The sequence below is a fragment of the Rhamphochromis longiceps genome, linkage group LG9 (genome assembly GCF_057381845.1).
Source record: "Rhamphochromis longiceps isolate RC_006_pf linkage group LG9, R_longiceps_female_GT1.1, whole genome shotgun sequence".
NCBI classification, from domain to species: domain Eukaryota; kingdom Metazoa; phylum Chordata; class Actinopteri; order Cichliformes; family Cichlidae; genus Rhamphochromis; species Rhamphochromis longiceps.
In genome coordinates, this window is record NC_140565.1 from 3087315 (window position 1) to 3104117 (window position 16803).

Sequence of the window (16803 nt, forward strand, 5' to 3'; positions counted from 1 at the left end):
TACAAACTTCAAAACACGTCCGAACTCCACAACACGTAAAAGCTCCAAAACACGTACAAAAGACAACAGAAGTGCTCCAGGATGCTTGGGCGCAGTGTTGAGCTTTTGTTACTTAGTGGCTACACAAGCCAGGAAGTACCAATGACCGGATTTGGTCTGTGGTAGTAACAGGTAAATGAACTGTTTTTTAAATTGAATATATATGAGTGCTTGTGTATAAATACACAAACAATACACACATGCTTTCAATCGTGTAGTTTAAGTGATCTAGGCAGCTCTGTTTTGGAAGTTCAGTCCATGCTAGAAATGTGTTTTGGAGTTTGTACGTGTTTTGTTTGTAGGGGCCACCGTATATATTTATATATAAACATATATAAATAAAACCACTTGTTTTTACATTAGTAATTACTTTTCTGCATAATTTTATATTATTGTTAATAATAAATTAATTAAAGCAACAAAACAACCTGAAGTTCAGGTTCGGAGCCGAAAGAGTCGGTTCTTTTTAGTGAGTCGAGCCGAAAGAGCTGGTTCTCTAAAAAGAGCCAGAAATCCCAGCACTACTCTCTCTGCAGCAAAAATGCATTTTCTGTGTGCAGCCGAGTCACGTGACCTCACAGTAACGAATCCCAGCAGGGCAGGAAGAAAGGGGCGGAGCAAAGTGCGTCTGCCGCATAAGAAGAGGTATTCGCACAGACAGAGCTGCTTTTTCATCCACAGCAAATAAAGAAGTGAATCTACAGGAGAGAAACAAACCAAAGCATCGATCATAAACCACTACCAACATCTGGATCGATATCTGCATCGATCTGCCCACCCTTGTCTCCTGGATCGGAGCTGAGATCAGCGTGAACCACGTGGGTCTCTGCTCCCTGATCTGTTTCCTGTGTTTGGAAAGAGTTCCAGCTTCATCACGGAGTTTCTCTCGGTCTGTGGGCTCATCTAAAGGTAAGCACCGAGCTAACTTTACTGTGAGTTCAGTTCATGTTGAGTTTAGCTCCTGAATGAGGTCTTCTGCTGCTCTCCTCGGTGTCTGTTCACAGTTTATTGTGAACATGTTGAGAGAAGAGTGAGAGAGTGTTTGGAGAAAAACACCAACTAACCATTAGCTCAGCATGCTGGGAGAAGTTGGAGCAGAAAAGTCTTTTCACTGATAAAAGCTCATTGATCAATGACCATGAGTACCTTTCACGAACAGTTTGGGGAATGGCTGCAATCACAGCATGAGAATGAGAATTTGCATAGTAATGATGAAGGAACTGACCTCCCAGCCCATTGTTCCTTCAGTGGTGCTAGTTTCAGTCATTATGTAAATGTACTGTTTATAAGGTTGGAGTCAGCTGAGACTGAAGACGTCACCTGGATGAGTGATGAAAATTTCTCCTACTGAAAACTTCCAGATGAACAGAATCAAACTTTGGGGAATGGTGGAGTTTGGAGAGAGGCATCCTTGGGTCTGGAGAGACTTGTGAAGTGGTGATCAGGTGTTTGTGGAAACCACAGGAGGAGCAATCAGAGTGAAATTTGTACTTTGTGTTGTCAGATATGAGACACTTTGACTCTTCAGTGCAGTGTGGAGCCTAACAAAGATCTGTTTTGTGTCCCAGCTGATCAGCAGGAGGAGAAGAGTCTGACGGAGCAGCAGAGGAACATTTTCAGCCATCTGGACTCAGCTGAGTCACTACAGAGGAAACAATGAGCTCAACACAGAAGGTGAGGAAAATATCACAGTTTCACCAAATAATCAGTCACGTCTAAAACTCTCATCCTCCCAACCTGTTATATGACTGTGTTGTATTTTATTGTATGCTATGTTTTTATTTTATATCTATTATGTTTACAAACATCAAGAAGTCACAAGCAAAGGGAGACCACACCATAGCACATGTTTACATAAGATAAGATAAGATAAGATAAGATAACCTTTATTAGTCCCACACGTGGGAAATTTGTTTTGTCACAGCAGGAAGTGGACAGTGCAAAAGTTATGAAGCACAAATTAGAATACAATAAGAATAAATACAGTACACAACTGTACAGAATAGAATAAAATAATATACTATATACAGTAGAATAAAATAGAATAAAATATACAATAAGATAAAAATAGAATGCAAATGCTATATACAACTGAGTAAAAATACAACGATGCCAGAAAAGATTATTGCACATTAGTGTTATTGCACATTAGTGGATGTGTGTGTTTGATCAGTTAAAGTCTTTATTGTGGAGTCTGACAGCAGTGGGGAGGAAAGACCTGCGAAATCTCTCCGTCCCACACCGTGGGTGCCGCAGTCTCCCACTGAAGGAGCTGCTCAGGGCTGTCAGAGTCTCCTGCATGGGGTGGGAGATGTTGTCCAACAGGGATGACAGCTTAGCCGCCGTTCTCCTGTCACTCACCACCTCCACTGGGTCTAGGGGGCATCCTAGAACAGAGCTGGCCCTTCAGATCAGCCTGTTCAGTCTCTTCCTGTCCCCAGCAGAGATGCTGCCGCCCCAGCAGACCACACCATATAAGATAGCAGAAGCCACAACAGAGTTATAGAAGGTCTTCAGGAGTGGGCCCTCCACTCCAAACGACCTGAGTCTCCACAGCAGGTACAGCCTGCTCTGCCCTTTCCTGTAGAGGGCGTCTGAGTTATGAGTCCAGTCCAGTCTGTTGTTCAGATGAACACCAAGGTACCTGTAGCTGTCCACAGCCTCAATGTCCATACCTTGGATGTTCAGTGGTTGCCGTGGAGAATGCTTGTGCCTGCGGAAGTCTACCACCATAAGGATATTCATCAAAATTATTTATTCATCAAATTTCAAAACCTTTTTAATCACACAAAAAATACATGTGCAAAGCACCACAACAGCAGCCCGATATCAGACAGAACTGTCACATGATATTAAACATAATGAAGCGGTTCATTATAATTTGTAGATTCAAGCTGCGCTTCATATTTTGACCAGCAGATGTCACCAAAGAGGACTGTGTTGAAAAGTAATGACAGTTTGTTCCACGACTGCATTTCACTGGGGGAGGGTTTTGATTATCGATTAAAATCGATTCTAGGTTGGATAACGTGATATTGATCCATTAAAATCCTGAAACGATTTTTAAATATGAATAAATTTTGCCTGAAACGCCAGAAACACCAAACAGCTAAAACAGTAAATGAGAGCAGTTACACGGATTCTGCACAAAGACGTAAACAAAGACGTCGGGGCTGAAAGCCGGCAGCTCACTGATTCTGATGTGTCGGCGGGTCCGCCTCTTATGTTTACATCTTTTTTGGCGCTAGATTCTGAAGGTGCAGGTTTTGTCACTCTCCAAACATACTTGACTGAACCAGCAGCAAAAGAAGACTGTTGTTTACAGCGCTGTTGGGCGCTGTTTCTTTTTTGATTTTGTTTCTTTGTTTCTTTTTTTTCCTTCCAGCAACAAAACCTCATTTCTGCTGTTCAATACAGAACAAATGTAAACTTTTTAAAATTATGCAAAACATTTAGCTGTGTCTCTAATAAACCCTCTGTAACTTTGCTCTGCTTCACTTCAGCAGCATCAGGTAATGTTCATATGTTGATTCATGGTTTTCTTTCGTGTTTGATCCACTGCAGAATATTTTTATACTCAGACCAGGAAAATCTCCTTCATTTTTTTTCTGTTTTATCCTCAGTTACTTTGACACAAAGGCATCTGCTGTGATGCTTACACCTCTGATGAAGTCTCACAAGTGTCAGCTTTCGTTTTAGAAATGTAAAATATGGATATGTACTGATAGGTAATGATCAGAATTCTAATATATCTGATTGTGTGACGCAAAATTTCCCCGAATCGAAATCAGTGACGATGCCCAGCCCTACATTTCACTCACTGCCTGTGTTTGTATATCTGTCACTGCAGGACCAATATGGAGCGAGAAGTCAGCGCCCTCAGGAGGCTGACAAACCTCACAGAACAAAGGGGAAGAAGAAATACACCTGTGACGAGTGTGGAAAATCTTTTCCCTGGGCGCGTTCCCTAAAAAGACACCAACTCATCCACAGTGGAGAGAGACCGTTCAGCTGTGACGACTGTGGAAAGTCTTTTACCCAGTCTGGAAGCTTAAAAACACACCAACTGATCCACACTGGAGAGAGACCGTTCAGCTGTGGAGACTGTGGAAAGTCTTTTACCCACTCTGGAAACTTAAAAGCACACCAACTGATCCACACTGGAGAGAGACCGTTCAGCTGTGGAGACTGTGGAAAGTCTTTTACCTACCCTGGAAACTTAAAAACACACCAACTGATCCACACTGGAGAGAGACCATTCAGCTGTGATGAGTGTGGAAAGTCTTTTACCCAGTCTGGAAGCTTAAAAACACACCAATTCCTCCACGGTGGAGTTAAAGCGTACAGCTGTGAAGAGTGTGGGAAGGATTTTCTTAAGAAGGATTCACTACAAATCCATCAGGTCATCCACACTGGAGAGAGACCGTTCAGCTGTGACTTGTGTGGAAAGTCTTTTTCCTGGAAGAAAGCCCTAAAAAGACACCATCTCATCCACAGTGGACTTAAAGCGTACAGCTGTGATCAGTGTGGCAGAGCTTTTACTCACAGTAGCAGCTTACGGAGTCATCTAGTTACCCACTCTGGAATTAAGGCATACAGCTGTGACATTTGTGGAAAAACTTTCAGCCATGTAGGGTACAGAAATATTCACCTACGCATTCACACCAGACATGATGTGTACAGCTGTGATCAGTGTGGTAAACTATGTTTAACAGGCACAGAGTTACAACACCACATGTTTACCCACACTGAGGAGAGACCTTATAAATGTGACCTGTGTGAGAAGACTTTTAAATCTCCACGTTACCTGAGACGACACCAACAGATCCACATAAGAAAGACTTTCCAAGTGCAGTTACTGTGAGGTATTTTTATTTTTATCTCGTGATTTTAGTCTGACTGTCTGAAACAACTGTTAGCAACATGTTAGCATTTCTGCTGCATGGAAAAGCAGCTCTGAGTGATTATTCAGATTTGAATTACAGTATTTTAGTGGTAGCAGTTGAGAACTACATTAGTGTTATTGCAGTATTGTTTCTATTATAGTTTTTGCAACACATTAAGCTGAGTATTATAAAGCAAACAGTAAATGGATGTTATTTTATGTCTTGTCTTTTCTTAGTCCTGGATGTTGACACAGATAATGTTTTGTTTTTTGTTTTTTTTTCAGGCGACGTTCGCGATAAAAAGTAACGTTGCGTAGAGACAAAAGTGGACGAAAGAGAGGCAAACTTGTGGCTCCACAACTATAATTATAACGTAACATAGACTATATGATATAAAGGATATTGTCACATCTTGAGACTCAGGTAGGCTGTGGTCTGTAAATGATGTCAGTTGGTACTAAGGGACCCACATTGTGCAAACCAAATATCTCCACGCTATTACACCAGCGGCAGGATGGATCCATGCTTTATGTTGTTTAAGACAAATTCTGCCCCTAAAATCTGAATGTTGCAGAGATTGAAAAATGTTGCCTGGTTTGATGGGTCTCAATCTTTTCTTGGCCACTTTTGTTGATCTTGAATGTAAAAGAACCCACCCATCACGTTAATCACACTCTAGAACTTGTTTTAACATATGGCATAGAAACTGAACATTTATAATAATAATAATGGATTGGATTTATATAGCGCTTTTCAAGGCACCCAAAGCGCTTTACAATGCCACTATTCATTCACTCTCACATTCATACACTGGTGGAGGCAAGCTACGGTTGTAGCCACAGCTGCCCTGGGGCAGACTGACAGAAGCGAGGCTGCCATATCGCGCCATCGGCCCCTCTGGCCATTTAACAGTGTTTCCTGTAAACCCACTCTTGTCTTTTGCTAATACAGTGTCTTGCAAACATATTCGGTCCCCTTGAACTTTTCTCACATTTTGTCACATTACAGCCACAAACATGAATCAGTTTTATTGGAATTCCAGGTGAAAGACCAACACAAAGTGGTGCACACGTGAGAAGTGGAACGAAAATCATACATGATTCCAAACATTTTTTACAAATAAATAACTGCAAAGTGGGGTGTGCGTAATTATTCAGCCCCTTTGGTCTGAGTGCAGTCAGTTGCCCATAGACGTTGCCTGATGAGTGCGAATGACTAAACGGAGTGCACCTGTGTGTAATCTAATGTCAGTACAAATACAGCTGCTCTGTGACGGCCTCAGAGGTTGTCTAAGAGAATATTGGGAGCAACAACACCATGAAGTCCAAAGAACACACCAGACAGGTCAGGGATAAAGTTATTGAGAAATTTAAAGCAGGCTTAGGCTACACAAAGATTTCCCAAGCCCCTCTGCTTTTTTAGGCCCCTCTGTCTTCCAGTTGGGATTGGTGAGGCAGACACTGTGTCTACTTTTAAGATTAGACTTAAAACTTTCCCTTTTACTAAAACATATAGTTATGACTAGACAGGTGACCCTGAATCTTCCCTTAGTTATGCTGCAATAGGTGTAGGCTGCTGGGTGGTTTCCCGTGATGCATTGAGTATTTCTTCCTTAGTCACCTTTCAGTCACCTGTTAAAAGGGAGATTTTCCTTCCCGTTGTCACCAAAGGGATTGTTGGATTTATTTGTATGTATTATAGTAGGGCAGGGGTCCCCAACTAAAGTAGCAGGAGGTCCACTACCTCCATGATCCAATAAATCTGGGGTCTGAACAGTTTAAATGAACCAACAGAAATATTTTCATTCATTTTTATATAACATTTATTTAGCAATATATATTTTTGTCTGGAAACTCCTGATCAATTATTCATTTACCCATTAAATCATCTGCTGAACAGACAATCCACTTCAAGTACTAACTATAAGCAGAATACAATTTAACAATAACATTACTTTTTACCACATCTGTTGCACATGCAACATTAAGGTGTCTTGATGCATGGTCAGTCATCCACGTAAGTAAATCCCAAAATGTTGATTCTATTCATCTGGAGGTAACATTTCGTCACTCATCCAAGTGACTTCTGAAGAAGTACATGAAAATAGAAGAACCATCTCTGAATCGAGGAGGGGACCTAAGGGTACATCATTCACCATCTTACAGTGCTGGGATTGCAGCCATTCCCCAACTCTCTGTGAATGGTACAGAATCAACTATTTTGGGAGAACATTTAGGTACAAGCAATTTACCACAAAAAGACTAAATATCCAGGAAAATTGAGAAGAATTTTGAGCTGTGCGGTAAACATGTTTGACAAACCTAACACATACATCTATCCATTCCATCCATTCGCTTCCGCTTATCCTTTTCAGGGTCGCGGGGGGTGCTGTCATAGGGCGAGAGGCGGGGTACACCCTGGACAGGTCACCAGTCTGTCGCAGGGCCAACACACAGGAACAGACAACCATTCGCACTCACATTCATTCGCACATTCACACCTAGTGACAATTTGGATTATCCAATTAACCTATCCCCACAAGCTGCATGTCTTTGGACGGTGGGAGGACGGTGCTTTATTAGCTGCTTCGGTGAAAAACAAATCAACAATGCAAAAAATAAATAAAAATAAAGTGTCGGCAGTATAAAAGATTGTAGAGTAGTTTATGTTTATGGTGTGGGAAATGAGTTAAAAAGCAGAGTGGCTTTGGGGACGAAGGTGGCTCTCCTCCTCTCAGTCCTGCAGGAAATGCAGCGGAGGCGTCGCCCAGAGGGGAGCCACTGAAATGCTGGGTGAAGAATGTGAGACATCAACAATTATGTTATGATAAATTACGTAATAACTACAACAGAAGACTGACCTTTGTGGGGATGCTTGGAGCTTGGGTCCATTAGTATTTTCTTTTACATGCTTCCTTTAGCTGCATTATTCAGTCTTTTAGTGACCTGTCTTATCATTTCTATGCTGATGACATTCAGCTATATATGTCCTTTAAGCCTAATCAACTGGATACGCTGTCCATCCTAGTCCAGTGCTCAACCCAGGTTTCTGATTGGCTTTCTAACAATTACATTGTTTTAAACATGAACAAGACAGAGACCATGATCATAGCATCTCCTGATCTATATTCTAAAATCATTCAGGTTCTTGGCCCTTTCTGTTTTTCTGCTGAGCCAAATATTTGAAATCTTGGAGTAATATTTGACTCTTCTTTGGGCCTTGACTCACACGTAAAGTCTCTGTCTCGTTCCTGTTTCTTTCATTTAAGGAATATTTCTAAACTGCGACATATGGTCTCCTTAGCTGAACTGGAAAAAATTGGCCATGCATTTGTGTCATTGCGTTTAGACTATTGTAATTCCCTGTTTACCAGCTTGGATAAATCATCTCTGTACAAAATGCAGCAGCCAGACTACTAACTCGCTCTTGCAAGCGAGTTCACATCACTCGTATTTTATGTTCTTTACATTGGCTCCAATAGATTTTAGAATTCCCTTTAAAATTATTGTTTTAACGTACAGAGCAGTACATGGCCAGACACCAGATTATTTATCCAAGCTTCTCACAAAATACACTGCTGCTCGTTGTCTCCGCTCACAGGCTCAGAGTTTGTTGGTTGCTCCCCGAACACGACTGAAGATGAAAGGGGGCGGAGCCTTTCAGTCTGTGGCACCAACGCTGTGGAACAGTCTACCTCCACAACTACGTTTGGTTGACTCTGTGGAATCCTTTGAAAAGCAGTTAAAAACTTTACTGTTTAAACAAGCTTTCTGTTGACCAATGCTTTTTACATTTTTAATTTACATTTAACCTGTCACGGTTTGCGGGGCAAGCCGTGTGGAGATGTAGAAAAGGACCCAAAAGGCGGCAGCTCTGGTGCAGGTGAGTGTTTATTGACAGGGGTGTAAGTACAAACAGCGGTGGCGACAAAACATGAAACCGGAAACCTAAACTGGGTAAACTAATAAGACAAACCAGAATGAGGATGCAGGGAGGTCCGGAGAAATACATACGGGGAGACGCAGGGAGACCGAGGGGAAACAACACAGACGAACCAGCAATTACCATGACAGAAGACACAACTTAAATACACTCAGAGAACACAGGGAGATTACACACAGGTGGGGAACACAGGTGACACTGATAAACATAACGAGACAGGGCAGGAGTGAACACAACATGACGCATACTGACGAGAGACTGTCAAAGTAAAACAGGAAGTACACAGAGGTTCAGACAGGAGGAGAGAGAGCACGGGGAGAACACAGACATAACAGGCTGGGGGAAACATGGAATAAACACAAAGAGAGACGAGAGCTCATAAATACACAGAGGGGCACAAAGGGGGTAAGAGTCACAAAGGGAAAACACTTAGGGAACACCACAACAGGACACCTCAGAAAACATGGCCTAAATAAGGAGCGAAAATACAAGGAAACAAGAATACTGGGCCAACATGGCCCAGGACCATGACATAACCTCTATATTGTGTATATAATTTGCTATTTATCGGACTGTTTAATTTAATCTTTGTGTACAGCGCTTTGTCTATGAAAAGCACTTAATAAATAAACTTTACTTCCTGTGAAAATGAGTCCTCTACCATAGTCATCCACTAATTGTCCTTTGCTCTTCTCCCTGTACTCCAGGGTGGGCAACTCCAGGCCTCGAGCACCGGTGTCCTGCAGGTTTTACATCTCACCCTGGGTCAACACACCTGAATCAAATGATTAGTTTATTACCAGGCCTCTGGAGAACTACAAAATACATTGAGGAAGTACTTTAGCCATTTGAATCAGCTGTGTTGGATCAAGGACAAATCTCCAATCTGCAGGACACCAGCCCTCGAGGCCTGGAGTTGCCCACCCCTGCTGTACACCAAATGCTGCACCTCCAACCACTAGTCTGTCAAGCTAGTGAAGTTTGCAGATGACACCACTGTTATCGACTCATCTCGGACAGGGATGAGTCTGCCTACAGGATGGAGGTTGAACGTCTGGTGTCCTGGTGCAGCCGCAACAACCTGGTGCTAAACAATGACAGTGGAAATTATTGTGGACTTCAGGAAGCACACAGCCCCCACATCATCCTGACTGACACCCTCATCACCACTGTGGACTCATTCCACTTCCTGGATACCACCATCACCCAGGATCTGAAGTGGGAGCCCACCATCACCTCTGTCATTAAGAAAGCCCAGCAGAGGATGTACTTCCTGAGGCAGCTGAAGAAATTCAACCTGCCAACACGGACGATGATGCAATTCTACACTGCAATCATCGAGTCCATCCTCACCTCCTCCATCACCGTGTGGTACGCTGGAGTCGCCACCTCTTACAAACAGAGACTGCAGTGTTTTGTGCGCTCTGCTGAGAAGGTGATTGGCTGCAGACTCCCATCTCTGCAGGACCTGTACACCTCCAGGCACTGGGGCATGCAGCTCGGATCTCAGCTGACCTTTCTCACCCTGGACACAGTCTGTTTGACCTGCTCCCCTCAGGCAGGAGGCTCCGGTCCATTCGGACCAGAACCTCTCGCCATAAGAACAGTTTCTTCCCCTCTGCTGTTGGACACATGAACAATAACCGTATGACTGTTCCCACCACTAACACATGACCCTACGCTGTGTTCACTGCATCTGTCCCATGCACTGATCATCACCTGCATTCATGTATATTTCAATCTGCTTATCACTTTTTTAAATGTTTATTTTTATTTATTTATTTTACAGGCTGCGTCACGCCTGTTCAAGAGTTGCCCACAGATGGCAGGAATAAAATCTCCGCAAAAATTTTCTGGGACAACTTCACCTGTTTCCAAGGTGCATGGAGAGGATGAAAGAATTCACAAAGCAGGAACTGCAGCAACACTTGAGGGAAGATGAACAACTTTAATAATTGACCAACGCGTTTCGGCTTGTGGCCTTCATCAGGGTCATAGTAAAACATTGTAAAAATTGCTTAAATAAAAGACAGGAAACAGAAAAAACTTCAAATTAACCAGTCAAAACTTCATAGATAGGTCAGCTGACATATAATAGGTAAGTATTGGTTAATTGGCTCACGCCCAAGTAAATACCAGACTAGATCATTACTGATGAGGAGGAGGGGGGTCACATAACCCCCATATGTCTGAAAATAACACATGCATGAAATGCATAAGGAGGATGCTATAAATATACACACGGGTTTTAAAAAAAAAAGGGGGGGGGGGTGGTCGTTAATGGTAAAAGCACGTTTGAATTAGAAAACAAGACTACAGGAAGGAATAAAATCTCCAACTACATACTAAACGAAAAAATGTTTGGCTGCCCAGACAAAACCCTCTTGGGGTCCAGATTTGGACCAGAGTCAGGGGATTGGGGATCCCTGTAGTAGGGTCTACCTTACCATGTAAAGTACTTGAAGGAGACTGTTGTTATGATTGAAATAAAACCCAACTGAAAAACTAAACACACTAACACTTTGTCACAAATTCAGCAGAGAGAAGTCCCTCGCTGTGCACACAGAGCCGAGAAAAGAGACGCTCATGTCTGTTCATTTCTGCTCTGTTTGATGAAAACTGTGTTACTGAGGAACAATGAGAGGACTCGCCTCTGAACACTCAGCGTGAGGAGTTGACACTGCAATAACAATCACACATCAACATACAGAAGATTGTTTCAGTGTTAGGTTTAGTGAAATTTGAGGTTAATGGTGTGCCTCAGACTTTGTAATTCCTGTGTGTATGACTTATTTAAACATTCTCCTAAATGCAAAACAACGTTTACCTTTTAAGACTAAATAAATCTGAAAGCTTTTCCATCCTAAAAGAGTACAACAATGTGTAGTTTATGATGTTCTAAAAGTTTCAGCAGCTTTTTGAATTTGTCACATGTGTGGAAAGGTATGAGTGAGTCTTTGTATCGTACTGTGAGTGATGCTCGTCAGCACACAAACCCAGAGTTTCTCTACAGGAACACAGAGAGAGTTATTCCCTGTACTGTAAGGACACATTCAGCATTGTGCAGTAAATCCAGATCACCGAGTTAAACGATTACATGGATGTGAGTGTGATCATCAGAGCAGCACTGATCAGTGTCAGGTTATAATGACCAAGATGTACACAAACACTAAGTTTGATATTAAAATGTGTGAAGTGTAAATTCAGCCAAAGCCTTTAACTGGGCTGTGAAAAAATACAAAATAACAGTATTTAATGCTGAGGTGGTGTCAGCTGTATAATATAATTCTGCATCCATCCTAGTAAGAAGGAAAGGAACCACTGTATGTGTTTGTTCTTCACATGCCGTTAACTGAGAATGAAGTCATTTGGATGAGTTTTTCTTGTATTTTGTTCATCTCACATCTCTTATTCGCTTCCATATGAGGGGTTAGTGATGCCCAAATTTGTCGATGGGGTGTTTGTCGATGGGGTGAAGCAGGGCAGGCAATGAGCGGCTGGCATCTGACAATGTTAGTACCACATGATGTGCATATAAAGTTATGATGGGTTTCACAGTTACTAATTGCAACGGCTAGTGGCTCCATAGCTAAAGCAAAGTGCAGGGGGGACCGCAGACCCAAATGTAAATGGAGTCGTTTTCCATATGAGTGTAGCAATAGCTCTGGCCTTGGATGTGAAAGGGGAAGTCTTGCAGACTTTATGAAAAATTCCACGACACCTTCATGATGGAAAATGGCTGAAAATAAAAATGGCTTTCATTTTAGCCAGCTTCTCATTTTACAAACAGTCTCCACTGAAATGCAGCCAGATGCTGCTCCTTTTCTCTCATTCTTCAATTGTTCTCGAAACTCTTTTTCTCTCTCTATTGATCTGTGTACCTGGTTTGTACCACTTCACTCGCTGTGTTTAGAGCATCTCCTCCCTTTCTCCTTTCAATTAATCATATGAAGCTAGGTTGTCTTAGTATGTGATTTGCTGCATGGTGAGCCGTCAAACTGAAGTCTAAAGTCTGCCTGCATGAATTTTCAGCAGAACTGAGAGAGATTATTTGGCTCCCCCCGACAGAAGCCTGTTCATCTCATTCGAACTCTGCTCATTACATTGTGTTAGTATGTTAGTAATTTTACTGGATGGAAAAGCAGCTCTGAGTGATTATTTAGATTTGAATCACAGTTTTTTTAGTGATAGTATTTGAGAATTATATTACTCTTGTCATATCATTAATTTAGTATTATTATTAGAGATGGCACAATACCACTTTTTATGTCCGATACCGATAACCATATCATAAATGATGATAAATTTGGAAATCTGCTGATACCGATATAAATCCAATATAGCGTATTTTATAATGAATAAACATTTTTTTATATCTTGCTGCATTTTGTACAAGTTGCTACTCAAAGTTAAAAAAAAAACAAGCAAAACTAACTATTCTGTTATACCTTTATGCAAAAAATACACTACACCCAAAATATTTCATAGTTCAGCAATACTGATCAATCTATTAAACTTAAACCTGCACCATCCTCCGTATTCTGTTTTTTTATTCAGTTTTTAGTGGCTATATTAAGCAACCTAACTAATAGGGTTGCAAATTCCCAGGAAAAAAAAGGGGAACCATCCTCCCCACCCTCAACCTCATAATGCTTAACTGACGTAATTGTCTTTAATTTAATGCACATGTAAAAAAAAAAAAAATTATGCACAGAAATCAGTACTTTTTCTACAATAATTACATAGATTCAACATCTTTCTTCAACAGAATTGTAGACTACATAGATGGTATCTTTCCAAAGGAAAAAGTACTATAGCTTACTAGGGTATATTAGACTTAATAGTTACTATATACAGTAATGGACTTCTATACATTGTACATCAGATAAAAACTTTGGTTGTAAGATCCAGATATGTATTTAATAAAAGCTACACATGAGAATAAGAAAGAAAAGTATGTCTTTGTACCGCCTTTTCCCTGTTCATGCCCTATCGGCCCCCCTGGCTACACTTTGCTAGATCCGCCCCTGCACAGTTACCAGCCATCAGAAAAGCTGATCAGCTGATCATTGATCAGCTCCATGATTGACACGTAGTGCTCCGACGTGCTAAGGTTTTGAGCTCGGTTTCGCCGTGTCGCAAGTTTTGTGAGGTGCTTTTGTGATATTTAATGGATCGGATAACATTTTTTATTTCTCTCCGATATCCGATCTAGTAATTTAGGTCAGTATCTCTCTAATTATTATAATACTTTTGTTACTATTATAGTTTTTGTAGCACATTAAACTGAGCTAAGTGTTATAATGTAAGCAATAAAAGATAACTGGACGTTGGCAAAGATGCTCTTTATTTCAGGCGATGTTCAGGATTAAAATGGTGGTGGGAAAGACTTTCATTGTGACCTTTGTGGAAAAACTTTCAGTCATCAAAAGACCCTAAAAATACATCAACATAGACACACTGCAGACAAAATGAACTACTGCAAAGAATGTGAGAAAGGCTTCCCCAGACCAAAGGACTTAAAACAGCATGAACTCATTCACAGTGGGGTTAAAAAGCATGTCTGTGATCAGTGTGGGTCATCCTTCACCACTGCAAGTCAGCTCAAAAGACACAAACATGTCCACACAGGAGAGAAACCATACAGGTTTAGACACTGTGACAAAAGCTTCTCACAAACAAGACCAAACGACACATCTGTCTCCTCCCCGTCTGAGCTCGCCACAATATGTTTGGCTATACCCTCTATTTTTGGTAATTCCACGCATTAAGAGGCCCTAATGCCCGTGTCTCAATCTCGCGTCTCATAATGAAGTGAAGAAATATTTTTAAAAATAATTTGAAGGCAATAAGAGAGTGTTACAAGCATAGTGCTAAAGAATGTAGCCTCATGGGGCAGGGATAGCTCAGTAGGTAAAGTGGTCGCCCCATGATCGGAAGGTCGGCGGTTCGAATCCACTTAACGGCTACCCTGAGGTACCCCTGAGCAAGGTACCGTCCCTACACACTGCTCCCCGGGCGCCTGCTTAGTGGGCTGCCCACTGCTTCACTGAGTGAATGGGTCAAATGCAGAGAAAAACAAGTAATTTCCCCATGGGGATCAATAAAGTATCCATTATTATCATTATTATTAGTCCGTGCTGCAGGGAGAATGGACTGCCATACCCGTGATGTGTCTGTGAGCGAGGAGGGAGAAAAAGGAGAAAAGTACGAGTTGTCATAGAGCAGAAACAGGAGCTGGAAGCATGTAAATACAATAATAATCACTGCAGCCAAAAGCCCAGTTGTAAGTACGTTATTAAGACTCGACTGTACGCTGTGTTCGTGTTTTCCTCTGAAACAATAAGTTCCGTTGGAGCAGCCTTTCAATGCCTCTCTCTGTCTCTGGATAGCAAACTTGACCCAGACAACAAAGTTCTGTAATCTGTAGTGGAATACATTTTAAAAGTAACCTTCCCAACACTGTTAATAGACCTCTCTGCATTGAATCATACTTGTTATTAATCTCTGTCTGTCTTTTCTCCTGTCTTCCTTCCCTCACCCCAACCGGTTGTGCCAGATGGCCGCCACTTCCTGGTTATTTGAGAGTTCTGCTTTCCTGTTAAAAGGGAGATTTTCCTGCCGTTTTCATCAGATTCCACCACACTGCATTTTTGCAGGAAATGCAACTTTTTATATTTTTTATTTAACATTTAATTAACAATATATATATTTGGATTTAAACTAGAACAAGACTTGGTATTATTTAAATGGTATGCTTATGTCTCTGACATTACCCCCAAAAAACTGGACTCATGTCTTAAAAGTTGGTCTGCTAAAGGATTGCCTATATTTGATAGCTTGATTAAAGATGGAAATTTTATTAGTGTTGATACATTGAAACAAAAATACAATCTGGAAAGACAGGATTTATGACGATATTTGTTAATAAGACACTATATAAAGAGGACAATTAGAGTGGTGTCGGACACTAATGTAGATTTGATAGCAATGCTCAAAAAGGCATATAGTGGTGACGTCAACAAAAAACACATTTCCTGTTTGTATACGTTCTTTACAAATAAGATGGGAGAAGGAGGGAGGTGTGTGCATAACACAGGATGAACTGAAATGCACTAGCTCACAAAGATGGAGGGAATTTGGATGGAAATTTTGATTAGGTTCTTTATCACCTCTTACCAAAAGACTCATTATGATGGGAACCCCCCATATGCTGGAGAAAATATGGACACAGACGAGTACATCTCTGACATTTGCAGGCAGAATTTTAAACCTTGGGTGAAACGTGCTCAATGCAGTTCTTAAGCATGCATGCAAATGTTCATTAGTCAGCTGTGAGCGAGTTTTCCCCATTCATCTTTAAATGCCAGATTTTCACTTCAGGAAGCACACAGCCCTACTCCACTGACGACTTGCTGTTGGCCAACACCCTCAATGACTTTTACTGCTGGTTTGATGAGACATCGAGCAGCTTTCACACCTCAAACGAGACACTTTGGTCACTCATCCTCCCACCTTCCCCACTCCCCCCACAACAGAGCCATCAACGCTATCAAAGACTTCACCCACAGGAGCCCCCTTCTCACTTCACACCTATGAGGATTTCACACCACCTTCTCCCACTACAACCCTTCATATTCATGAAGCAGAAGTGAGGACGCAGTTTAACCCTTTAGACCTACTAAATAACCAATTTAATTCAATTCAATTGTAAGGTCTTTATATCAAGCTCTGCTGTGTTCAAGCTATTAATTACTGCGCGCAGGAGAGCCAAAACACACATCAAACATTAAAGTTCAGTTATCCCAGCTTTAACCTTGGGATGCCTCAGCTTCTCCTTTATATCCCCCACACTCAACTCTCTGCATCAGGAAGCTCCTGGCACTGGTCACCCTGGGAGTTTCGTCCTTCTACGCCCCAACAGTTAGCAGATAAC

The 16803-nt window shown here is 41.6% G+C and overlaps 1 protein-coding gene across 1 annotated transcript; it reads left to right on the forward strand.

Moving 5' to 3' along the window:
• Nucleotides 1–695: 695 nt before the first annotated feature.
• Nucleotides 696–5200, forward strand: LOC146661534 (uncharacterized). The gene is made up of 3 exons (XM_085418039.1): nucleotides 696–948; nucleotides 1608–1713; nucleotides 3890–5200. The coding sequence occupies exons 2-3, from the start codon at nucleotides 1696–1698 to the stop codon at nucleotides 4901–4903; spliced, it is 1032 nt and encodes a 343-aa protein (XP_085274165.1). The 5' UTR covers nucleotides 696–948; nucleotides 1608–1695; the 3' UTR covers nucleotides 4904–5200.
• Nucleotides 5201–16803: the final 11603 nt, after the last annotated feature.